Below are 26,175 nucleotides of genomic sequence, written 5' to 3'. Positions count from 1 at the left end.
TGATGTAACCAAATACATTTATTGTAGAAACCCTTGGAGACACATTCTGTCCCCAGTCAGGGTAGGGAATCTGGGATGTGCAGTTTGTCTTGACAGACTCAAACCAGCTTTTGAACAAAAATATGACAGTATTGTAATAGGCCACCCTCATCAGAACAAGTGCTTGGGCAGCAATCCCGTTCCTCAAGACCCTCCCACAGCCTCCAGGGGAAGAGCAGCACATCCAGAGCTTTCATCAAGTAGGCACAGAGAGACTGGTCAGCTCAGAGGCACTCGGAGAGGGCAAAAGCTGGAGTGCCAGGACGCCTTCTGGACACGCTGACTGCCTGGTACATCAGCCTGAGTTCAGCAGAGCTAACCGCTGCTCCCAGCATGTTTCTTCACTCATGGAACAGCCTCAACAACTACACTGAATCTTCATAGAAAGTCTTTGCCATGGCATGTGCCACTTTTACCACCTTCTTCTCCTTGGCATCCGGGCCCATGTTGCTGCGGGCCAGTTTAATCCAATACTGCTCCGTCCTGGACAGATAGTCTGCATGCTTCTCGTCAGGCTGAACAGATGGGTGCTGCTCCTCTCCTAGTACACAACGGGAGGAAGACAGAAAGAGAGGTCACAAACAGCTAATGAAGGCAATCTGTTCTTCCATGTGTCAACCCGGCCAAGACTACTCCTCAGCTAATGTGTTTAAATGTAACAGCTTAAAATCCTATCAGTAACCAATGAGATTTCTCCTCTACCCTGAGAGCAGTATACTATGAAAACTTTGCTTTTGCTGGAAAGCTCAACTGGATGCCAGTGAGGCCTTCCAGGCTGGCAGTGGAACCTGCAGGTGTTGAACTAAAACCTACTTTATATTAGAATGAAGACAACATTCATCTCAGTCATTACCTCCCTCATCTTCACTCTCCTCTTCAGAGCTGTCCTCTTCCTCTTCCCCTCCCTCTGCACCTTCTGTATCATCCTCTTCTTCATCTGACTCCGATTCCTCCAGCCATTCTTGAGCTTCTTTGAAGAGAAAGAAAACAGAAGAAAGAAGCTACACATTTAGGGTACTGAGAGAGAATCCTAGCTAATGCCCACATGCTTTGCAGTACCCAAGACCCTCAGTGCCCTGAGAAGGGTGGGACACGGAAGAAAATACATCCCTGTCCTCTGCCAAGTGGACAAGCATGGCATAGCAGGACTTCCTAGGCCAGAACTTCCCAGTGAATAAAGATGCTCTGATTACATGTCTTGGTTTTCAAAGTAGACAGACCAGAGCTCGCTCTCTACAGCAGTCACAAAGCTCTGGACCAGACAGGTTTCTGCAGCGACAGTGACCATAAGACACTGCATATCACATACTCTGAAGCTTTTTCTGTCCAGGAAAAAACACTACTCAGCAGCTCACCACCACCCCTTGAGGAAGCTCCATAGTTGGGTTGTTTTTCCCTTCCTAGTGTAGTGTTGCTACGCTAAAGGCAGAGAGAGAGATCCCACCATCAGAGCTTACTTGGATCCATCTCCACTAGCACCTTCCATTCCTCCATCTTGTGTAGGTCGATGCTGTAGAGGTCACTGAGGGTGAACTGGCGATCGCCCACCTCAAACATTCCCCCATACACATAGAGAACCCCATGCTTCACCGCTAACATGGCATTCGAACGTGGGCATGGCTCCACTTGCTGGCCCAAGGCTCCATCTTCCTCTTCCTCCTCTGATTCAGACCTTTCCTTCTCTTCTGCAGGTCCAGAGATCACTTGCTTGATTGTCATGACAGTCCCATCTTCTGCCACCACCTCTTTGACAATCTCCACTGGGCCTTGTGGAGGTTGCTTCTCCACCTCCTCATTTCCAGCACCCTCTGCCTCAGCTCGTCTGCCACGTCTTCGCTTTCTCTTCTCCGATTTTGGTCCCTGTTGACAGGAACAAGGAACAGAAGGAGACTGTGTGTGAACTGTGTGCGCCTAATGGCATGTACAGCAGTTAATACAAATACTACGGATGCTGCTGGGAGGGAGGGGGGAAGAATTCAATTATTTTTCACTACAATTTTAAGTCTCAAGTGACAGGTGCAGCCTCCCACTCAGCAGGAACTTCTACCAGCCATGAAACCTGGAGCAACAAAACTCCTGGAGAACCCATGGCGTGGAGTTGCTTCCTCTATTAATGGCACCGTGTGCTGAAGAGACAGGAAACAGCTCTTTCGCTCTCTGTCCTGCAGGTGCACGCAAGCACACACACAGTCCACTGGTCTGTGACAGGAGCAAGAGAAAATAACACACCATTTTGTGAAATCAAAACAATTGCTGGGTGCTAAATTACAGTGCACTACCAGGAAGCACTCCAGGTCTTCAAAGCACTGTATGAAAGGGCTAGAAAACAGTCAGCCAGGCAGGCTGAAGCAAACACCTGAGCGTGTGTTTGCCTGTTATTATGTGATTGACTTCTCCTTTTTGAGAACAAAGCCAGAAACAGTGGGGGTGGAAAGAAGGAAGTTCAACCAGGTCATTTGCACCTCACTTCCCCCTTGAGAGTGTTTCAAACAAAATCAAAGATCTCAGCTGAGGGCCACATTTCTGAAGTTCTTATGAGCCAAGGTTAATATTTCATCTCTTCAAGTAGCTCATCAACAATGGGGAAAAAAGAGGGAGGTTTTTTGATCCCAAAGCCACACAAGATCTTTTCACAGTAGCTTTTACTGAACTGGAGCTGCCTCCAATAAAACACCATACCTATGGTTAGCATGGTTCATGCTGCTTCGTTTCAGTTTGCATTACACAACAACAGGGCACATGTAGCCCGACTCCTGGAGGAGGTGGGTTGCCTCCTGAACCACTCTCTCTTTGTGCCCAACCATCAGGGCTTGTAAGCTTCACCTCTCCCCAGAAGGGTGCGAGATGGGCATGGAGAGCACAAGGAGCTATGTGGCAGGGAAGGAGAGGGGTAGTGTAAAGTTAGAGAATTCAGTTGGTCTGGAAGCAAAAACCTGCGAGAGTTGCACATCCCCAGGTTCCTCTTCACAATCAGTGGGTCACAGACTAAAGCAGCAGCCACACCTGGTGGCTCAGCTTCTAAAGCACCCTGAATTATTAGAAATAGAGGCTTGCTCCACACTGCAAGAAAGCTGTACGAGGCCAAAAAAGGCCCACAGGATGAGCGTCAGATGATCAGGGAGAACAAACTGAATACATTTGTGTTATTTTTAAAACAAAACCTTTAGCTGTCCAGGAAACCAGCGGTTTTTCCCGATGTCGTAGAAATAAATATCGTTGAAGAAGTCTCCTTCGATGCTCTCCTCCTCTTCTTCATCATGCACGCCTCCAAACAGAAGGGAGCGGTTACCGGGACCAATTGCCACTGAGAAGCCAGACCTGGGAGTGGGTTTCACTCCAGACGGGTTGATCCGACTCCATGCCCACTTGTCTGGTAACAGATAAAAGCAAGTAAGAGCATCAGCAAAGGAGAATCCCAATCGGTTACGTATCTTCCCCTTCAGTTCTCCAGCAAGTAACTTAACGATCCATTCTGGACAGTCTCAGAACTGCGCAGTGTGCCTTCAATAACAACCTTAATCAGGAGCACTTGCATTTCCACTTCAGCCATGCAGCTAGTCTGCACATCCCTTCCACCCTAGCCGGCAAACGCGAAGAGCTACCTTCAGAATGTGCTTTCTGGGGCAAGGAGCCTCTTGAAAGGTGTACACACCTTTCAAGGAGGGAGGAGTTCAAACAAGGACTGATCAAATATAGCCTTCACGTACCAAGGAAATGGACCTCGGTTATCCTACGGAGCCCACTACATCAATTCTCTCCACAGACCCTGTTACTACAGCACCTTATCTGCCACCTGCACCACCGCCTTAATCCCCGGAATAGGTACAGTTCATTGTCAGGAGACCCAATCACGCTTTAAAAAAGGGCTCAGCAGCGGGAGAAGGCTCGTGCTCTAAATCCTCCGCTTTTGCTCCAATCCTTTCTACTCTGGATTTCGAGCAAATCCCTAAAATGCAGGCTGGGAAAAGCATATGCACTGGCTGGGTTCTGTGTTTCCAAAGGAACCACAATTTCAACAAGGTAAACTATAAATAGGACATAATGCAAGCCAAGTCTGGAATCCAGACAATATATCTGACCAACACTCCTGCCCAAATCCCACTTTAACACAGTCAGGTTTAAAGAAATCAGTCACAGTTTTAATATTTCAGAAATTCAGGTCAAAGAAGACTGTCCCATTCCACGAGCCAAGGACAAAACACACTCTCTCCTAAGGAAAGTGATGGAATTCCTATTTCGGGGTACATGCACAGATAAAACAACCCACCAACCAAAAACCACTCCTGAAAATACCCCTGCACTAGGTAATCTCATGAGATCACACCCCAATCTTATCTCTAAAGAGTCTCTAAGCGAGCCACCACTACCAGAGTTAGTCAAAACAGGAATTTCCAGTGTGGAGAATTCTGAAATCCCAAAGATTTTCTGTTGTGAAACAGAAAAGCAGTGATCAAAATGTCCCAGAGAACAGGAATTTCAAAATGTTGTTTTAATTCCCTCCCACGCACAAACCAAAAAATCCCTAAATTATCTCTGCTTGCAGTTTTTCCTGAAGCTGCCTGTGCTGGCCAGAGCTTCTCACATAGTTATGCAAGGAGGCTGGAGACCCCCAACTCCATCTCAGACTATTCCAGGACCAACATAATTCCTCCAACATCCCCCTGCAGCTGCTGTTTCCTTCACCCTGGCCCCTTTCTTTTTAAGCTAGAGTCACAGTACACAAATACACTCAGCTACTCCCGGGAAGAAGAAATATTTAAATTAACTCATCTACTGTTTTTAGCCCCAAAGCAAACAGTGGAGCATAGTGTTTTTCATTAAATGGGAAATTTTGTTCTAGGCTTGGGGTTTTTTGGTCTGTTATTCAAAGGAATAGAGAGGATTTGCATTCACAAGGTTGCAGCATCACTTCCAGCACAGCCCTCCTAGCTGCAGCAGTAGCTTACCTTCCTCCTTGCCTGCACCTTCAGTCTTCAGCAGGAACATATCTGTATGCAGGGTGCCTTTGTCAACATCTTTCTTAATTCTCTGCAGAGAAGGGAAAAACAGGGATGCTCTGTGAAACAGTTTCAGCGGCCCAAAACACAGGAGGTCCAACTTTTCGAGGCCTGGAAAGTCACCCATGCCAGTACGGTGGTATGGGCCATCCTGAACTCCTCACCCCACAGCTAAGCCTAATCACAGCCTGAATCTGCACACTGCTGCACTGAAAACGCAAACACTGTGACCAGGGCAAGGAGAAGCCACACAGGTAGTTACGCTGTGGCGCTGGAGCATCAGGCAGCTCACAGTGTTCAAATTAGGGTTGCTTCCTGTGATGAGCCAAAACCAACTTCCGCCTGCGCCTCCTGCAATACAGGTCCCGGGACTTGTGGCCATATCAAGACTATCGGATGCAGCTTAAGGGCAGGAATTTTGGCACCCAGAGAAGAGAAATAAGTGGTCACAAGGAGTTAAAACTGACTGTTTTGCAGAAGGAAGGAAGGATGGGCAGCACCAAGGAAACAAGAGACCCAAGGTCCTACCTTTTACTCTGCCACAGAAGCATGAAGCGCTCTCAAGGGACTAATTTAACATCTGTGCCACTGCTGCTTTAGCTGTAAAAGAGAGCAGATACCTACTCCACCAAAGTGGCACACGACGACTTTCCACAAGGCTTGCAAGGCTCTCTGGGATTCTGCCCTTGAACGCTCAGCAGAAGCCCAGAGAGTCTGTGCGGTATCATTTGCAGGGCCCAAGTTTAAGTACAGATCTGTGACTAGCACGCAGCCTTTCAGTCCCTGCCACCCCCCCATCTCCATCCCACTACAAGGGGAGCAGAGGTGCCAGCTCACTCTCTGCGCCACAGACCGACTGCAGCTGTCATATTTAGTGTTCGGGGCCCCACAGAGCCTAGAGCAACAGTTCTTTTCTCCTCAACAGAAACAGAACAGAAGCCTCACTTCCACTCCTACTAAAGGCAACAGCAAGACACCAGCAAGAGCAGGATCAAGCCTCAGCTGAGACAATTAAGTGCATGATTTTAAAAGAGATTTTCCCTTGCTCCTTTCACTGTAAGCCCCTGTGCTCCGGTGCTCATAGCAACACACAGCGTTTGAAAGCAGCACTATCCAACACCACTGTAGGAGGTCTTTTAATAATGTCATTATCCACCCATCATTCATGCAGAGCTCCTGCTTCCTTGTAATTCCCTTCCTCCTGGGGGCGATAGCATTGCTATGTTGTACAATCGCTTCTAGGATGCAGGCGGTGGATCCCAGCAGAAACAGGGGGGGTTGGGTCCAGTCCTCAGGAAGATGAGCAGGGCTTGGGCGCATGTGAGAGCAAGACAGCGTGGTGCTGTCCTGTTCTTGCTGCACATCTGTACCCAACCCTGCACCTTGCACATGACAGGTTTTGTTACTGGAGGCTATGCTCTGTTGTTACTGCATGGCCCAGGATCCAGTTCGTAGGTGTCCTGGTTTCGGTTGAGATGGAGCTAATTTTCTTCCCAGTAGTTGCTGTGTTTTGGATTTAGTACGGACAACACTGTAACTTGGATGATGCTGAGAAGCCCCAGGGAAGGCTGATAATGAAGTGCCGGAGGAAGGGGAGAACTCTGCTCACAGTGCAGCAAAAAGGAAACTTCACTGAACTTAAGGATCAGCGCCCGTCTTGTAGGGCTGTCTTGGGAAATTCATCAGTTTGGGGCTGTGGCTCATGTACCTTCTTGCTCTCCACATGCACCTAAGTGTGCCCACTAGCAAACTGAAAGACATACACTCTTCAAGACAGGATATCTACACTGTAGAGATCCTCTTCTGTGCAACCACTTCAATGAAGTCAACAACTGCACTATTCCACCTACCGTCCTCCAGCAACAGAGCACCAGGCACACAAGGGACAGGAAGCCTGTAGGAACAAGCACCTGTGACAGTCCTGTTTTCTGACTAAGAGGTTACAGTGATGACTCTTTCAGCCACTGGAAAACAAGCAAGACAAGTTTTCGCATTGCTGAGTGGTTCTGAGGCATAGCTAGAGGAGCTCTAGTGTTGGTGATGTGGCTGGAGGGGCTGGGAGCTGCCCAGTTCGAACAGACCCTTAAGAGAGAGCTGTCAGGGCCGGAAGGGAAAGTAACGCCTTCTAGGAAAGCTGCTGTTAAGTATGGAGCACACCAATTCATAGCCTGGCCGCGCACGTATTGTGGCATCTACAGCAGCAGCTCTCAAGTTCAAAGCTCTCTGAGTCACTGTGCCAAGTAAGTGCCATCCTCTGGCAATGTCACACTTCGCTGTCTCTGTCACACAGGTCTACAGCAGCAGAAATCATCAGCGAGCCTCAGGCTGCGGGCAGCTGAGATACAGCAGCCTTTTCAGTCTGTCCCTCACCTTAATCAAACACCCCTGCAAGCCTCACCGGAGCAAACAGCTGTCAGGGACGGACGGGCAGAGGAGAAGGAGGGAGACGGGCAGGAGCCTTCACACCTTACAGCACTGAAGTGCACTCCAGTGACTGTGAAGTGCTTGTTTGCTAACGATAACAGAAATAGTGGTTATTTCCTCCCCAGTCCCAGGTAGGGTGCAGTTTGTCCTTAAACGCTAGACGTAGCACACATTCATACGTACAGGGGACACACAGGCTGAAGTGTGCAGGAGCACAGTAGGGTGTGAGCTGTCTGCACAAAAGGAAGGGAAATAGCAAATACTGAAAGAGCAGTTGGCTTCGCTCTCGTACAAGCTACGTAGAATAACTGCATTATTTTATTCCTGAAAACCACATGGCTCCCTGTAGTAAACACGCTGCGTATGGAACATGACAAAGCTTCCTGGGCTGAGAAAACCCCAATGATGTGGAGTGGGAGTTAGTTATTTGTTGTCAAAGAGATGCTTGTTTTCCCCAACTCACGCTGGCTCAGAAGTAGACAATTCACCGGCAAGCAGTACATCGCTACGGGAGAGATCAGTCCCCTTGCACCCAGGACACTCTCCTGCCCTGAGCAAATTGCTCTGTCAGTCACAGGAGGCTCCCGTTCTCCCCACTGTCCTTCTTGCCTTGAAGTTCCAGGTGTTTGCTTTCAAGCACAAAGCTGGCTTGGACACCCACTGCCTATTGTTTGCAGATACAGGTACATTAGCAAGTTACAGGAGCTTTAGAGGCATTAGCTAAAAAAACCTCTAGCTCCACTGACAGACAGCAAGAGACCAGCTTCCCCTCCTTCAAAGAGCAAGGAAACTGAGGCACAGAGAGCTGTCCTTGAGAAGAAAGGGAATCAGGATTCCCTGTGTATAACGTGCTAAACATGTCTGATAAAAGAGATCAGCAGTGGTAAAATACATCCAATTAGCAGAAGCCTTTAGCAGGCAGAACTATAGAGGGAACCAGTCCCACTAGACCTCGCAATTCAGGCAAACACTTCAGCCCTGCCATAAGCAATCTCCCAGCAGAATCCAATTTAGCTTTGCAAAGCTTGCCACTAAAAAAACACCCCACTCCAAAACAAAAAAAAAACAAAACAAAAAACAACCCACATGCTAGTCTTTGGCATCCAACAGCCTTGCACACACGGAACGTCAGCCCTCCCATGGCTTGTAGGCTGTTTGCACCTGCAAGGTAGAGCAGCATTAGCCTCCAACACCTCCCGGCTGCATTCACCCTGCCAGTCAGGCACAGCGCGCTCACGTTGCCTAGCAATAGAGAGGTCTCATTGCTTTATACAGCCAAAAATGCAGCTTGCTGCAGCAAGCCCCATCCCCAGCACAAGAAACGAGTGAGGGCATCTTTAACATCAGCTGGAGACCAAGTCTGAGCTCCTTGCAGGGATTTTGAGGCACTTTTTAGGCAGAGCTGACAATGCCCAATCACTGATCATTTCTAGGCTGAAGATGAAACAGATGAACACAGAGACACCATTGTGCATTTTAAAATATCAGGCACGCTCTTGTCAATTAGTGCACCAGCATCTCAAGTTAGTCACACTCAGGGTTGTAAAGCTCCTTTTTCACCATTTGCATCCTCGTTGTTCACTACCTGGTCAGCAAAATCCAGCGGCTAGCACAGGCTCTTGATCGCTTGATCAGGGGAACATCCCTGGCTGCAAGCTGATGGTGTTGCTCAGGCTTTACAGAGCCCCAGCAGCCAGCTGGGTACAGAGATGCCTACAGTTCAACCCAGAACCATGAATCTCCTGGGCTCACATCTCTTTTTGCCCAAGGCGATGCGCACTGTACCACACCGCACAGCTATTTTGGGCGAGTACTTCAAAGCAGATTTACAAGGGCTAAGGGGACTGCAGGATATCTTCTCCTGTGCCTGCCCACCTCCAATTAAGTATCGTTTCCTCCACTGTCTATCTCTTATTTCTCCCAAGAGTACCCCAGCCAATGACTCTGGGAGGAGTACACAAGCCAAACGCATTTTCTTCACTTCAACGTAAACCCAGAGACACTCAGCTCCACAAGTGGCTAAAAGCAAAGATAGCATGAGAATTAAATAGCCACATATTAATGAAGCTGTGTTTCTCCAGAGGGGCTATATCTTGCTGAATTAAGTTTTCAGGAGCATGCTAAAGGTTTGTTGCCTTTGCACCTCAAGAAAGGTGCAGAGAAAATTCTGTCCAGTGCTTTGGTCAGTTTGTAGCTCAACTGCACCATTCCTGCCTGAAAGTTCACTTGTACTACAGGATACACAGCAAAGTCTCTGCTAGGAATGGTACATCAGAGAGAAACACACTTACCTCTCTATATTACAAAGGAAGTAGATTCATAACAGGAGTGATTGTTTTAACCTAAAAGCTGTTCTCCAAGCCGGAGAGGAACTGCATCCAGCTCTTATCCTTGCTCAGTGCTCTGCGTAAAGGCTGAGGGCAGCTTCGCATTTCCCCATCCCTTTTACTTCAGTTTTATTAGCTCAGAACAACCCAGAGCAGTGTGACAGAGCCCACCCTTGTAAAGTGGAATAGAACCAACGGTAAACATTTCTGTGGGGCTCAATGTGCACTTGAAACCCAGCTGCTTTCAGTAGCCACGAGAGATACACATCTAGCATACGTGCAGGCTCATGCTTCCTTCCCACCCTCAAGAGCGAGGAACAGGACGGAGAAAGGAAGAGGACAAAGCCCTTTTGGGTAGAAAATGCCTCTGTATCATTACTGCTATTTAATCAAACGTACATCAGATGAGATAGAGCCCTAAGCACAGGCCGTGAGCAGGCACAAATGCTTCTAAATATATAGACAGACTATCTTCTCTCTCCTTTCCCTGCTTTTCTTCTTTGTTCATTTATTCACATCAGAAGAACAACGCGTCCTCCTCCCCCAGCGACGCACTGCTGGAAGCAATGCCTTTCCACTGAGACAGTACCAGCAGGATCCGGGTCTTCTGTCTGCATTCGCAAAATTAAAAGCTTTTGCAGAAGCCTTTTGCTCAATGAAATATTTACTTCCTCCTGCCCAGCATGAAGACAGGGATACTTGGTCAATGGGGACATACGGTCTAAAGGGCTATCCAGTATAAATTACCATTATTAACAAAGAGAGAAGCAGAGCAGAGGAAGCCTGGTGCTCATCTAAAGTCTTCTTTGGCTTACTGAGTCTGCTAACTAGCGCTGCTTGCTCCCTTAGCCCTTTCACTGATGTCAAAACTACAAGTTTCCTGGCAGCTGCTGCTTTTAACCTGCAAGTGCCAGAATATGGACGAGTACTACCTGAGAATGGTTTAAGTTGGCAGTAACCACTATTGTTGCCAAAAAATGTCATTTCTCCCAGTTGCTTATCCCTGCCTCTGTAATATCACCTCCTTATATCGGATTAGACTAGCAGGGAAAAGACAAAATTCATTTTAACCAAGATAAGCTCTTCGGTCAGCACACAACTGCGTGGAAAAAGGCACGATTAGAAGACAAGATGCCTCTTTTGGTAGTAGCACTGGTTCCCAGCAGCCTGAGCCATCCTGCAAATGAACAATCCAAGGGCACAACTGCACGTTCGCTCCAAGCTGGCATAACCACAGGCCAACATGCACCCTTGTTACCAGTGTTTTTTGGACATCTGGCAGCTGCCTGACATGTGGAAACATCGTCAGTCAGAGCAGCAGGCAGTTGTGTGATGAGATCATCAAATCTTGCACTGGAGACACAGTTTGCCAAACTGAGCAAAGGGAAGTAGCAGAACAGATATCTCAATTTTCTCCAAAGCTCTAAGCCCACTGCCCTCTCCAAGCAGTCAAAACACAGGACTCCACAGCCAACACAGGTCAGAACACCGCATCAGCCCCACTTCAGTCTGTCACATTTTAGTTTTCACTTTAGCCCCTTAATTTTTCCAATAATTGTTCTGTTTAGCATCCAGGAAACACTGCACTGGCTTACCACAAAGCCTCTCCTACCTGTTTGGAGTAGCCTCCATAGATGATTATGCTGCCCTCAGGAGTACTAGCCATTTGACACCCGGATCTTGGAGCAGGCCCAATCCCCGACGGAGCCAGCTTGCTCCAGGTGAAAGAGTCCAGGTTGAAGGCGTACACATCGTTGTAATAGATGTAATCTCTAGGGAGAGCAAATTGGCACACCACACAGGTTTTTGTAATAGTCGGCATTTAGGACAGGATAAAATATCACTTCAGGAACCTCTGAAGAGGTGCAACACCTCATTCAATAACTTGTATTCACAGTTTTCCTCCTGTAGCTGGAGCAACGTACAGAACATTTGTGAAGGTTACTATTTCAGTGCAACAAACTGCATTTAACAAAGCTCCTTAAAGCAAGACCTCTCTGGATTCTTTTTCACTTATGTCATTCCTTACTAAAATAGAGGTTTCATCAACTCTTTCCAGTTAACGTGGTCCAAGGTAACTTAAATTAGAACACAAAAGATCAAACCAGGTTAGAGCTATGCCTGCCTAGCTGGGTGGAAAAAAATATACATATGCCCTGTTGCCTTTTTACTAGCCAGCTCACTGCTGGTGGAAAATGGTCTGCAGAGGTTAAACTCCCAAAGACACAGGCAAATCTAGGGTGGGCTTTGCCACTTGCACTGTGCTCCCAGGGGCTGCAGTTATGCTGTTTACTGTCTCTCAGACAATAAGTAGCGCAGCTCTCTTCACAGTCCCCATGACAGCGTAGCTGTGACCTCACGCAGCATGCGAGCGCCTACTGGAGAAGATGTTTCTAGGAAGACAAGGCTCTTTGACAAGATTTAGAGGCCACAAGTGATGTATTGAGCTTTTGCTACAAGAATGAGTACATACTTCAGTGATTAGCTAAGTGGTACAATGGTTTTTCAAACGTTTGAAGACTTTAAATCAAGATCACTTGTCTTTCTAACATAAAAGTCTAGTTCAGTAACAGTACTGCTGAGGACAATCCTTCCATTAAAGCCCAGCTTTCTGTTACTGGTGAAATTCTGTTGTCTTTTTTACAGAGGACTCAATACCACCAGCCATCCTGCAGTAACCCACCTTGCGCTCTCATGGAAACCTCCGAAGATGATCAGCTGTCTTTTGCAAACCGCCATTCGATGCCCACTCCGTCCAGAGGGACCTCCTGATGCCCTGAAATGCAAAGAAATCCCACTTATCAGCAGAGTTCCCTTTCCTGTTAGTGTGTCAGTCCATTTCTATTGAAGTCATTGGCAGCTGGGCTGGCTGAGTTCAGTTTCTCTTCTCCTGGAACGGGAAGCCATGGGGAACTTCGTTATCTTAATACATGTGTATGCTTTTCTCCAGAACAGCAAGCGTGCTCGTCCTGTAACTCTCAGTATCTGCGACACAGGCATTTTGCAGTAATAATTTTATTCCTAGTGATAAGCCATCTAGTCTCTAAGAGCACCCAAAGTCTTGAAGTCTTTTCTGCTATGACTCAGGACGTCATTTTTCAGGAGGGTTTAATAGCAGTTAACTCCCAAAATTGCAAGAAAGGCAGTCCAGACAGAGGTGGTTTCTCCAAGTACCAAGTAAGAGCCAGAGATTAGCTCTGACATCCACTCTCCTTCAACGTCTTAGGAAATCACATACCCATAGCGCCTTCACTCATCCACCTGCAGGTAGGATATAACAGCAAACTAGTGAGAAGACTTTGTAAATTACTTAGATTTCCTCAAAAACAAAGGCATTGCAGCAAAACAAGCCATCGTTATTACCTTACACATTCAAAAGCAGCTATGCTTCACTGTTCCACTCTTTCAAGCCTTCCTGACCTTTCAGTTAAATGTGCCACTTCCATTTCCAGGAACAAGCAACAACACCCCATCTGTCACATCCAAAAGCTTCAGGCGAAGCCAGGCAGCTGGCAACGACATTCCTGAGAGGCAAGGAAGATGCACCTTCCTTCATGCTCACCCACAGATTGAGCATCAAACGAGAAAGGACAAAAACAACTTAAACTCTCAAAACAAAGGCAACTTTAGGCCAAACGGCAGAGAAAATAGGGTTTGGATTCGTGCGTTCTCTGCCCCCGTGGATGAACCTATCCCATTTTCACTCTCGCTGAGGGGTCCCCCAAAGTGCACACAGTTAGCACCACTGAACTCAGCAAGACTTTTCAAACGGGCAGTGCTAACATGTGTTAAGCGGTTGCAGAATCAGAGCCTAAATAAACAAGAAACCTGCTCACCTCTGAAAACAAGAGCAAAACCTAAACCCACGACCCTACTGCTACACTTTAACTGGCAGCAGGTAGCTGTAAAGAGCGGTGATAGATCTCTGTGGAGAGAGAAAATGAGGGCCCTTATTCACCATCAAAAATTACAATCTCACACCAGTCATAATGAAAAACTCCAGGCAGAACAGCAGCGTTTGGGTACGACTGAATTAATATTGATTTCTTCGACTTCTTATTTTAACAGACAATAGGGTTTTCTAGGCATTTAGTGGATTTTTAAGTATCACCCTGCAGAATAGCACCTCTAGTATTCAATTTCATCATGATCTGACATCATTATTTTCTCTTCTGTAACAAAGCTCCCACGGTATTATTCCAGAGGATGGCACCTTTTAAAATCCTTTTTTTTTTTAAAATAAGGAAAGAGGGAATTAAAAATCAACATTAACAATAAAATCCTGTGCTCAGAGAATATCTCCTGCCTCACTTCTCAGACAGGTTTCCTCCAAGTTAAAAATCAATTCTGAACAATAAAAAGTTTATTCATTGATGTATGCATTTTAAGAAAAAAGTTCCCACAAGTCATGCCCTCCTAAACTCTTAGAAAGTACTTCTACACAGAGCTATTCATACAGCCAAGGTCCTTTGTCCCCAGTCTCCAAGAACACCACCGGAAAAACCAAATGGCGTAGTCAAGCAGGACCGGCAGTAGCGTATAACCCTGCTGCCACTCCAGAAGGCACTTCCCGCAAGCTCAAAGGCTTGTTACCCAAATGCAAACTGTCTCCTTTTACCTGTATCACTGCTTGTGGTCCAAAACAAGCATTTTGGAAATGGTTTCACAGACTTTATGATTAATACTCTACTTCATGGGGTTGACACCAGAAAGCAGACATGTGGGAGGGAGCTGTACATTCTCCAGACTTTTTTTAAAAAGAGATTAAAAGATAGGTCTGGCTAAGGACTGGCTCTATACACGTACAGCATGCGTCTGATCAGACCTGTTCCATAAGCAATTTGCTTTTCCTTGTGGAGTTACTCTAGGACTCATAGTAAAATAACAGACCTAATTCAGCCCCCAGATTCAAAAATTAAAGCCTGACATGCCACGGTGGCTGCAGACTGTGTGAGTTACCTTTTCACTCATTCCTCCATCCAGAGGATGCTCAGGTGAATCTCAGAACCTCTCCATAATAATAAAAGTGATGATGCACAGAACATCCCATCAAAGGGACATTTCAGGACAGAGCACTTTTATCCTCCAGCACTCAAGGCAGATGAAGTCCAGGACTTTGGTGTTCAGATTTACATCTTACCCTTGTGAAGGCAAACAAGTGTTCTGCTCAGTGGCACACACAGCGAGTGTACCCATGTGTCTGGATACTCAGTTAGGAGGCGCACAAGTGAATACACAATTGCCATGAGGCACAAAATCTTCACATCAAATCCCTTGCAAAGTCAATCAACAGTTGTACATTTGCACCCTGACGTACCAAAGAACAAGCTGGTAAGGCTCAATTCAGGGCTGACAGACAAAGTCTACCCAACAGTACACCAAAATATCCTTAAGTTCTTTAAGCATCAATGCGCCTTTCGACCTTGTGTTGCAGGACTCGATCTTTCTGGTGACAGACAGCACGTGAGCAAGAAGAGTCGTCAATCAGAAACAAACCTGTGCTGAAAGGCATCCTGCACTGCAGTGACTGCTCCAGTTCCCTCTGTAAACAGCATTAAACATACGCTGTGAAACGCTACCCCAAAATATTTATAGCACCATATCCCACAAAACTGTTATGGGAAGTATTATTAACGTTCCACTATTAAAGGGAAGGGAGCTATACAGGCTCAAAAGCAAGACAAAGAACTACACAGAGGAGGGATCTGCCAGTTCCCAAGCACAACCCTAAAGCGCGATGCTCCCTGTCTCTCTGAGGGAGTACACTGGGCCACACTGAGCTGAGTAAGAATGTTCTCTCTAGGAAGGAATAAGGCAATTAGGTTAAAATATTGCTTAGCTCTAAGGCAGAGTAACAAACAGGTCATACACGGAGGCAACCTTGTGCATCACACACAGGATAAGGTGGTTCCAGTAAGTCAAAGTCAGTTGCTGGCAAGTCTTCTAACAGGCTGGGATTTGTTGTGTTCGGATCATCTTTGTGCATGCAAGATGCAAGGAAATATTGCTAAATATCGCAATTTTAAACTCTGTCCAGCAGACTGGCACCACTGTGCTCTGTGCTAGGAGATAATGGAGATCCACTTCTCCAGCAGCCTTTGCAGACACAGCACAGAGATGAGTTATTCAAGGTTTTCTCTTAAAAATGTTTTACAGTCAAGTCTCTTACAGCACCGAGATGGTCTGTGGCATGAACTGTAAGCCATGAAGGACAATGTAATTGTCTGAAATCTAAGCTGTGGGGCTGGAATAACGAGATTTCCTAGAACTGCAAGTTCACATCACAGCAGGGTCATCTTAGCTATTCAATCCACACAAAGCAGAATCTTCAAACCCAGCTGAAACAGGGCACGTGATTCTTCCCACGTGGAACAGAAACTTTTGTTTCTCTTGTTCATACCCTTCTTAATAATTATGTTACCTATTATTTGCACTAAAATGACATCTTCCAAACCCAAGTGAGTTTACTCAATTCCAGCCTGTACCTCACATGTCTATCGCCAGGCATTTATTCAGGTAACACCACTACCACATCGGACACATGGAATTATCGCTTGGCCTGCTACGTGAAGGCTTGCTGTACCAGGGCTGGTGCCCCATCATGACCGAACAAACCTACACAATCTGCCCCCTCCATTTAGTCTTCCCAAACACGTTCACTCTCCCAGTACCACTAGTCCCTAAGCTGACCCCCACTGTCACTGATGTCACCAGCTAGTTAATGGTGATCCAAAATAAGCAAGTGCTTGACTTCAGGCAGATATGAGAAATCTATGTGGAAAAATGACAGTAGCAATGGGATTCCCCGGCAAGAAAAGCAAAATGCTGAAGGAAGTGAAATGCAGCATGTGCTATGATCATAGTTTTGAAAGAAGTAAGAAAAAAATCCCTTGTACAACTCTAATCTCTGCCCTTTCTCTCTTCCTCTTTCCAAGCAAACTGTAATCAAGATGCCACATGGAAAAGCAAAGAGGCAGCAGAAACTTGATTTCCACACACAGTCAGGTTAGCATTAAAACAAAGACATCCCCTCCCAGCCTCCTCCGCCAGATGCCTCATTAATGTAGCTCTTGGAGCTCTGCCCAAGGATGGGGAGGAGACGCGCTTTGTTTTATTCGAACACTGGGACCAGGGCACAGGCGTTTTCAAAATTCCAGCAAGGCTGAAAGACAGACATCCACCCAAACATCTCTCCAGGGCACTTTCACCCATATAATTTCTGATGCTCACTTAGAAAATGTCTATCCTCCTGTCTACTAAGAAACAATGAAGTATCAATGTCTCTAAATGCATCCCCCCACCGTGGCATGACAGCCAAGGTGACATGTGACAACCAATATCTTGGGATGGAGAACAGCTCCAGGAAGCTTCAGGAGCGTGTCACCTAGAACTTGCTCGCTGGGTGGGATGAGGAGCTCACCTTGCCAATCTGGCTCTCTCCTCACTAACACTTAAAAACTCACCACAACAAAATCTCTTGCCATGGTTTTAGTCCATTTGGGCACGGGACTGCTGGGACCACACTGCAACTCGCAGCACATGCAAACTTCATGCTCAGCTCCAGAAAGGGAACAGGTGCTTTTCCTTTTTTGCATCCTCGAGGCTGCTCTCCCACATGGGTTAAGATGCAGATGAGCAGAGCCTCATAACCACCTCATTTCGTCTTCCCAAGCAGGTCAGGTACTGCAGCACTTGACTGGGGTGTGGAAAACCCTAAATCAGCTCTACAGCAACGCGTCTGCAAATCCACGAGAGAACAATTTGCGCCATCAGTGGTGGAGCTAACGAAGCCTCATCTGGATTCTCCGATGGCTCACAAAAACACCCATCTCCCGCCCTCACTCTCCCTGCAGCTGGGTATTAACACTGCTCTCTGGTGAGAATTTTTTTCAACCAAGAGTTTGGCTGAAATGTCAAGCCTTTCTCTCAACAGGGACTCTGTGGTGAGCATCACTTCCTCCCCCCGCCTGCTTACATGAAGCTGGTAGGGACGTAACGCGTGTGAGTTCATCCCCTTTATTTGGCTGAGAGTGAGCAAAGGATTCAGAAGTTATTTTGGGGGAGCTGGGAGGGGTACAGTCACAGTCATTACGTCAGCTTCTGCCTAACAACAATAGGCAGATCAGCCTGCACACTGAAAGTCTTTGTAATCCTTGCACCTCTTAAAGAGCCCTCCACAATTTTGGAGAGTTTCTCTCCCCCTCACTTCTCAAAGACAAGCAGGGCTCGCTAGAGTAAACCTAGCTTCCTGTAACACGACAAAAGACAGCTGTTACTGGATTAACACTGCCAGCTCTGGAGCCAAGAACCACACTGATGGGCAGGAACCAGCCGCTTATGAATCGAGCAGTTTTCTCTCAGCCTCCCAGAGCAACTCAAAAAGACAATCCCTGGATTCTCACAGAGCAGCTGGCGGCCAGGACCCTGTGCTGTGAAGCATCCTTTTAACCCAGACTGTTTTGGACTCCTTGGGATTTTTATACTTTGGCTCTATACATCCCCCTGCACCTTCCGTCCCAGAGTCCCTTCAGTGCTACACTAACATCAGGAAAATTAAACCTCCAGATTCCCCCTTGTCAGGCAGTAGCAATGCTCCCGTTTTGCAGGGATGTGGGGAAAAGGCAGACAGGCGCAATGACTCACTGTGTGGCCTCAGGCATGTGCCAAGGCAGAGCCAGGGCATCCATCTCCGCACAGCTCAGTCCTAAACCACCCTCTCAATTACCGTGCAAGAAGACACAGACAACACGCACTCACACTCGGTAAGCGGGGTGAAAAGTGATGCACCTAGGCAGATCTAGGGCTTCCCACAGGCAGGAAGGACATGGTGCTCATAAGCAGGAGCTTAATAGGTCAAACAGCAGACGAGCATGTGTTCAAAAGCTGCTACCTTCTCTTGTGGTCTCAAGGGTCAGCTGCATGGGAGTTCCAGCCCACCCAAAGCTGTGCTCTGAGGTTGTCTTGGTTGTGGGATTAGTCAAAGTCCAAGAAAAAGTCTATGTCAAAGTTAAAATCAAAGTCACATCTCCTGCTGCTCAGTCCACTGGATGACCCACCAGACCTCTTCTCCTCTCATGCAAATATAAACATGAGCAGCAAAACCAAGAAGCCAAAGGTTAAGGAAACATTATCAGAGGACTTCAGGCCAGAGCCACAGAAGATATTTTAGGCACCTTAACTCCTGTCAAAAACCACCAGGGCTTTTGGGACCTATTTACTTTGACAGGTCTGAATTATTTGCTTGTTTATCCCAAGGAATCTTGAGAGAACTGGCAACAAACACCAGTTATCAGGAGTGAAGTTGGCTCTGTGAATAGATACAAGCTGTCTTCTCAAGCAACGGTAAAACTGGGAGATCTTTGTACTGGTCTTGTACAGCCCAGCCAGATGAAGCAACAAGTACTGTTTTGAAGTTGGACATCTACACCCATCATGGTTGGGAGGACATGTTCATGATACTCTTTCCTTCAGTTAAGTAATACCCAAGCACACCCATCCTCCAGAAATCACATATTAAGTTAAATAGCTTTGGCCTGAATAGATTTGGAACACGTCTCTCACTTCCACTTCTCTCTGGAGGCTGTTCTCTCCACCATTTCTAGGATGGGCACCTCTGTACTCAAGGGAGAGATGAGCAGACAGCTGGGAAATCACAGCAGTATACCAGGAATCAAATTCAGACCGTGCTGGCACAGGTCCTCATGAAGACATCACTGACTTCAGAACATGTAATAGAATATCAGGTTCGAAGGGACCTCAAGGACCATGTGGTCCAACCTTTATTGAAAAAAATCATGGTCTAGACTAGACGGCTCATCACTTACTTGATCTGCTCCCAGGTCTTGGTAGCCAAATGCAGGACCCAGAGATCCTTGTAATGATAGAACTGTTCTCCGTTGGGAGATGCAAACTCTCCACCAAATATCCACAGCTGCCCACCGGCTGTGGGTACCACTGCTGCCTGCCAGGAGAAGAGGGAAGAGCTGGATTAGATAACAGGTCAGAAATCAAGGATAGGAGAACTTTATCAGCCAAATGTGCAGCTATCGCCAAATACCAGAGAGCAGACAAGTGGCAGTGGCTGCTGCGGCTGCACTGCTTGATCACAGCAGCTCTCTGGGCCTGAAGGAAGGGAAATTGTTTAGCACACCCTCCCTACAGCAAAGGAAAGTTGGCCATGGAGCTGGGCAATTCCCACCTCCTAGCATCTTGACTTTCAGTTCTACAAATTCAAAGTTCCCTGGGAAGCATCTTGGGATTTAGCTTAACAACAATTGTTCAAATCTCTCTGTTCAGCAAAAGCAAACCTCTCCACAGCTAAGGCTCAGCAATATTTCACTTATCCTTTAGTCACTTAAATCACATCCTGTAGAACACATATTGGGGCTGACGAACTCTGAGCCATGGGAGGAAAAGGGGCACTTCCTGCCTCCAAGATACATCTAACATCCCAGCACTAAGTAGGCAGAGTAACGCAGGGAAAAGTCTTTTGGAAAAGGCCATTAACAGTGCACAATTGCCCTTTGCAGTTTCTGGAGGCTATAAAACAACAAACAGTAAAGAAGTCAAGCTGCAGCACAAGTCCAAACCTGACACTTCCCAAGACCTGAAAAGCATTCTCCCTCTGAAGAAAAAAAAACAAAACAAAACACAATTAAAAAAAAAACCAAAACTCAGAAACAAACAAACAAACAAAAAAAACCCCTAAACACAGAAGGAAACGTGCAGAATTTGGACAAGAGGAGACTGTTACTGCTTTGGGGCAAGTAGCAGAGAGGAGAGTATCAAAGAGGTTTTTTAAAATTTTTTTTGCACAGAGCAGCACCAAAACACTGTTGTGATGCAAGCTGACAGTCAAATGCAGGGAGAGAAGACCAAGACTCTACTTCATTAGAACTATCTGCATAAGGACTAAGGAAGAAGGAAGGAATCCTAAAAAGGAAACTACATGACTGTGCAAATTTCTCCCTTGACCAGGACCTCTCAAGTTGTTTACACTATAAACAAATTCTTCCACACATGTTATTTCCAGGGTACCTATCACAGATCAACACTGGGATAACAACCTCTTTCTTCAGAAGGGCTTCATTACCTGCCTATCTTTCCCAGGAAACAAGATTTTTAACATCAGGCACATGACCGTACCCTGACATAAACCAGCCTCTACATGCAACGATTAAACACATGAGAAAATATGGGGTGTGTTTGCAAGCAGGATTTGTGGGAACATGAAGTTATCTAAACAAAGGGAATACAAACCTGATTTTCATGGCTATCTAGTGCTCAAAAGCTTAAAGGGAAGGCGTATGCAACAGCCTGCTCATACTTGTGTGTGACCTTTTGAAGAACTGGCTTGAAATTAAACAACTGACAACACCCATCCATAGCGATTCTCGCCTCAGCTCTGTAAGGAAGCCAGTGTGAACCAGAGGATTGTGTGTCAGAGACCAGAGACGACAAGTAAGACTGAAAACATGCACATACAAACCCGCAGATACGCTTCTGTTTACCTTTGAGCTAATGCAGAACATGTGTTAAAAATAAAGTCACAAGGAAAAAAACAAACCACTCAGCTAATGAGGCTGAACTGTCTCCTATGTGACTATAATTAATTATCAGACAGAAAACTTATTACCAAAGCACGACGACTCAGATGAGCTTCTCATCTTATTTCAGCTGTAATCCAGTTGCAGCTCCCTGACGCGCAGCCTGCCTGCTCCGTTCGGATTCAGCTGCCAGACAGCCACCTGCTGGCTACCGACACCCAAACAAGCACCTCTCAACTCCACACCCACAAAGCAACCAGTGGAAACCAGTGTTTAAATTTATGTTCTCCTTGTGGAATTCAGCTTCTGAAATCAAGTTCTATTTTAAGCACCACTAGGTAGCCCAAAAATCAAGTCAGAACCTTTCAGTTAAAGAAAGGACACACAGCAAGAGTGGTATTCCGACATAGCTAACAAGGGTGTGTGAACCTAACCAGAGTATTGGATCTTACCGGGAAGCTCTAAAACAGCTTTGGCCGTGGGTAGGAAAATAACATTCGCATCCTGTACGGCAGCTTTTGAAATGTACCAGTCACCCAGCCACTTGCTGTGACAGGTACGATAATCTATCAGAGAGCTCGCCAGGGCCAAAGACCTGCAAAAAATACAAGTCTTTGGTCCAGTTTCTAATGCGCAGGTGTTCACATAAAGTAAACAAACCCAAATCCTTCATCATTGCAACCAGCCCAGGACCTTAATGACACAGGCACCACAGAGGTGAATTCTAGGGGAGTGTCACAATATCCCAGAAAAAAATTAGACAACTTTGTCTGTAGTCTTTGCAGGCAGAAGAAAAACAGCCAATCTGCAAGGGAAAAAAAAAAATAAATCACAGTCCAAAGGCAGGACACACAGTCAGTGCTAGCAGTCCATAGTACTGCACAGCTGGGATGCCTGGCAAAGCCCAGCTGCAACAGGCCAGCAGGGATATCCTACAGTAATGGGTCTTCCACGTTGCTGGAGCAGCAGTACCCGTAATGCCCACAGATGCGGGCCTGTGGGCGTTACGGAAATAACTGCGCACAGCAACTCTGCCATTCGTAACGCTTTGGTCAAATTCTTAGTCATATCCTCACCAGCATTTGGAAAATTCAGTGCCATCCTGGGATTATGCATGGCTGAGCTGGTCCCTACATAATGCAGCAAGAGAGTTCATGTTCAAAAGAAGAGCCTCCTCCACGAGTTCTACTTGAGTCCTGCCAACCTAACCGATATAACCCCAAATCTTCACTCCACACATTTACAGATCACACACTGATCAGAGAGCACAAGCACCTTGGACAGGCTTGTACAGGCCCTCTCAGCAGAGGAGGTGAAGTGACACCATTCGCGGCCCATTACAAGGGGAATGCAGAGAAGCCAGAAATCCTCAGGGAAAAAAAGAAAAAACAAAAACAAAAACAAAAACAAACCAAACCAACCAAAAATCAACTCACGTTCATCTTTAGCGCAGTGTCAGAACAATTCCAAGTGCTGCTCTGGCACCCAGTACTTTACCTGATGAGCACATCGCCTCGGTGGTGGGTTGGGGATCTCTACTTTAGTCCAGCTGTTCTTCCGGATGTTGTAAACATACAGATCGTTATACAGGTACGTCTGTAAGACAGGAAGGGAAAACACACATCACCACAGCTCTCCACTGGACAGGGTCAGTCCGTCCAAACACAGGCCCTCCTGAGGGTTATCTGTGAGTTTGGGGGAGAAGGAGCACAGCACCACCTTTGCAAAGCAACAGCTCACCTGCCTCATCAGGCAGGGAACCTCCTCCACTAGACTGGGAGTAGCAATTTTTTTCAGAGTGATCCACTGGATTGGACTGTTCTTTCCCAAACCCCTGGTTAAGCCTGTGATAGCTCAAGGTATGAGGACTTAAGAAGCTGGAGCTTAACACAAATGTGCAGGTTAAAGTTGCCCAAACTGCTGCTCAACTCCAGAGACAGGAACAGCTTAAGGTAGCGAAGGAAGCAGAATTAGTTTAGCACATCACACTGGGTGATTCTAAGGCAGCCGAATATCATTGGCAGGCCTGAGTTTTCAAACTACAGCACGTACAACGTCTTAGGGTCATAAAGATCAGTTTGTCTCCAGGAGCACAACAAACACTTGCAACTTGCAGAAATTCAGTAACAAGAGTGCTCACTTGCAAATATTTGCTGCTGTTCACATCTCCAAACCAGGCAATGCCTCGCCAGCAGCAAAACTGCAGAAGGGTCTTGTTTTGAAAAGTGGAAGATAGAGATTCTTCAACAGTTACCAAAAATGAGAGGCAGATATGGCTACAATTAAGTCTGGAGAAATTATGAAGTCCTGAAATATTGATGCTGAGACAATCACTCTGACTCCTTAATGGGTTCTAGCATGTCTCCTTCCTGCCAGCCGTTCAGGCATGAGACAGTATTACGGCAGAATTAAAAGGCTATTTTGCTCTCATTCAGGGACAAATACATATTTTATGACTGCTGCCTTGAATTTCACTTCAGACCAGACTCATGCAAATTACAGTAAAAAGCAGGGAGAGGGTAGAATAAAGAAGAAAATATGGAAGTATACATTACTTTTTGGCCATTGAAATATTCACCTCCAAAAAGGATCAATTCATCTCTCTCAGGGTGAGCAGAGAGGGAGCCATTCAGCCTGCAAAAGAAAGAGGGATGGCCAAAACAATAAACATGTAAGAGTCTTATAAAACTCAGAAGCTTGCAGCCTTTAACTCAGCTAGCACTAGCACCTCTGCCCGCTAGCCACAAAGGTCTCTCCATCATCTGCCAAATTACCAGGCTGTGATACTCACCCCAGGGCTAGAAACTTCTCAAAGAAATTAACTTCTTAAAAACTTCCATCAGGATTAATTTGACACTGTCTGAAATCTTCTCCTATTTTAGGAGCACGCCTTACACTGTCATTTAACATGTCGTTTGACGTGAGCTCTTGAATTTTAATGCTGGTGTGTCAAGAACAAAAATTAGTTTTATGAGGGCACATAACTATGGGTAGAACTGGGCTGTCTCCTATCAACTTATCTGCGTCGTGATTCTGCAGTCACCGCTGGTCACTGCTCATCCACATACCACTAAAGCGTTCCGCACCATGCAGAGACAGATTCCTGCCACTCCCAAGGAGGAACTAACCGGCCACTGTAACACTCCTGTGAGATTAACAGTAGGGTACTGACCTGCACCACTACACAGAGAGGAGAGCAGGTATCACAGAGAAAGGCATTTATTTAACAAGCCACAGGAAACAGAAATACAGAACCTAGAAGCATACGGACCCCACGCTACACCTGATGAAGTGTCAGGTCTTGTCTTACCTGGGAGGGGGGGGTGGGCAGGATGACTCCATTACTTGGGTCTTTTTAGCATCTAAACTCTGGAATTCTGCTATCAAGGCTTCAAGATCCTCCTGAAAATAAAAAAAAAAAAAACAAAAAAAACAAAAAAAAAAACAGATATAAGTTCCTTGACACGCATAGAGCCACCTGCACACCACATGAAATCAGCACTCACCTTCACAATTTCCCTTTTTTCAGAAAAACTGCTTAGGTTCCCTTCATTCAGCTACAAGAAATGGATGCTAAGTTCTTCCACATATACTTTGCAGTAGAAACACTGCAAATCAGCAAATAAACACAAATCATTTAAGCCCTAACAAAATGATGAATTATATGTTACAATCCAGCTAGTCCTCTTCTTTGTCTGCAATGGAAAAAGGCTAAATGGAACTGGAAACTCTTTTCTATTCCCAGCTCATACTTTAGCTGGAGAGAAACCTGTATGTATGTTTATTCCCTTTCAGCTTCTGTCAATTAAAAATAAAATCTGCCTCCAAAACGGCAGACACACCGAGCTGCAAGGGCAGAAGCAGAATTGCAGCTAGGGGGAGTTTCTGATCCACGGTCTCTCCTACAACCCCCATTGCTCACCACTTCCCTTCAGTTATCCTTTCTGACGGGGTAGTCAAAGCACAGATTTCCAAAGTCTGCAGATTTTGCCTCTGTAGCATGGCATCAGCTCTCTCTGCAGGCAGTATACGTGTACCACTGACACCTGAAGTTTTGCATTATCCTGGCAATACCACATTTTGACCAGGGAAAGGTAGCTGTTTTGAGGCACCAACTCTAGGAGTGAGAGAATCAAACATTTTCACTTGCTTTTGAGACCAGAAGTAGAGAATGGAGGAGGCAGAAGGCAAGAAGCACCCTTAAACTGAGTTTTCGTGTCCTCCTTTTACATCTTCTCTCACACACTGCACCCAGCTTGCCAGCAATATGGTTAAAGTCTTCCCAGTAGCAGTTTTCATTTCACTCCTTAGCCTTTTCCTACTGCCCTAACACTAAACCTAGAAGTTTCACGAGTTGTGCACTGACCTCAGAACCCCTCCACCTGCATATCTTGTACCCAGCTGATGACCTGCGGGCACCCAAGGGACTTAACCTAAGTTGCAGCCGCTTGCATATGGATACACTCCATTACTTTCAGCTTCGAATATCCGTGCCTCCACCTCCACCGACGGTTTTCCCTTCAGGCCTCGTTTCACAAAACGCCCCGAAACCCACAGTAGGCCCAAGGGAGCGCCGCAACGCCCCAGGGCACGCCCAGGCCTCGCGAGCTGGGGCTACCGGAGCCCCCCACTCGCACCCCTCACCTCCTCCTTCTTGGCTCTGCGGGACACCTTCTTCTCCATCTTCGCGGCCGTCTTCTCGGCCCCCTTCCCCTTCTTCTCCCGCTTCCCCTTCTTCCCCATGGCTGCAAGGCCGGGCTAGGCCGCGCGGAGAGCACCGCACTCGCCGAGCCGCGCTGGCCGCCCCGGGCGCACGGCGGGGCGGGCAGCGGCCCCACTTCG

General features: G+C 46.6%; 1 protein-coding gene across 3 annotated transcripts; it reads right to left on the bottom strand.

Annotated features, from left to right (window-relative positions):
• On the bottom strand, positions 1–26,175 carry KLHDC4 (kelch domain containing 4). Of its 3 annotated transcripts, none has more exons than XM_086757759.1 (12): positions 25,978–26,175; positions 24,644–24,735; positions 23,889–23,967; positions 22,831–22,929; positions 19,612–19,748; positions 12,471–12,563; positions 11,400–11,559; positions 4,986–5,067; positions 3,201–3,409; positions 1,497–1,899; positions 893–1,009; positions 1–580 (listed from the first exon to the last, which is right to left on the bottom strand). In XM_086757759.1, the coding sequence occupies exons 1-12, from the start codon at positions 26,074–26,076 to the stop codon at positions 405–407; spliced, it is 1,746 nt and encodes a 581-aa protein (XP_086613885.1). In that variant the 5' UTR covers positions 26,077–26,175; the 3' UTR covers positions 1–404. The 3 variants fall into 3 exon arrangements, with proteins under 3 accessions (XP_086613885.1, XP_086613886.1, XP_086613887.1); XM_086757760.1 differs by lacking the exon at positions 25,978–26,175 and adding an exon at positions 24,840–24,962; XM_086757761.1 differs by lacking the exons at positions 23,889–23,967; positions 24,644–24,735; positions 25,978–26,175 and adding an exon at positions 23,074–23,092.

The sequence above is a fragment of the Chlamydotis macqueenii genome, chromosome 13, assembly GCF_036417535.1.
Source record: "Chlamydotis macqueenii isolate bChlMac1 chromosome 13, bChlMac1.mat, whole genome shotgun sequence".
NCBI lineage: Eukaryota > Metazoa > Chordata > Aves > Otidiformes > Otididae > Chlamydotis > Chlamydotis macqueenii.
Note: the sequence above shows the minus strand (reverse complement) of the source record. Positions and strands in the feature narration are given on the sequence as shown.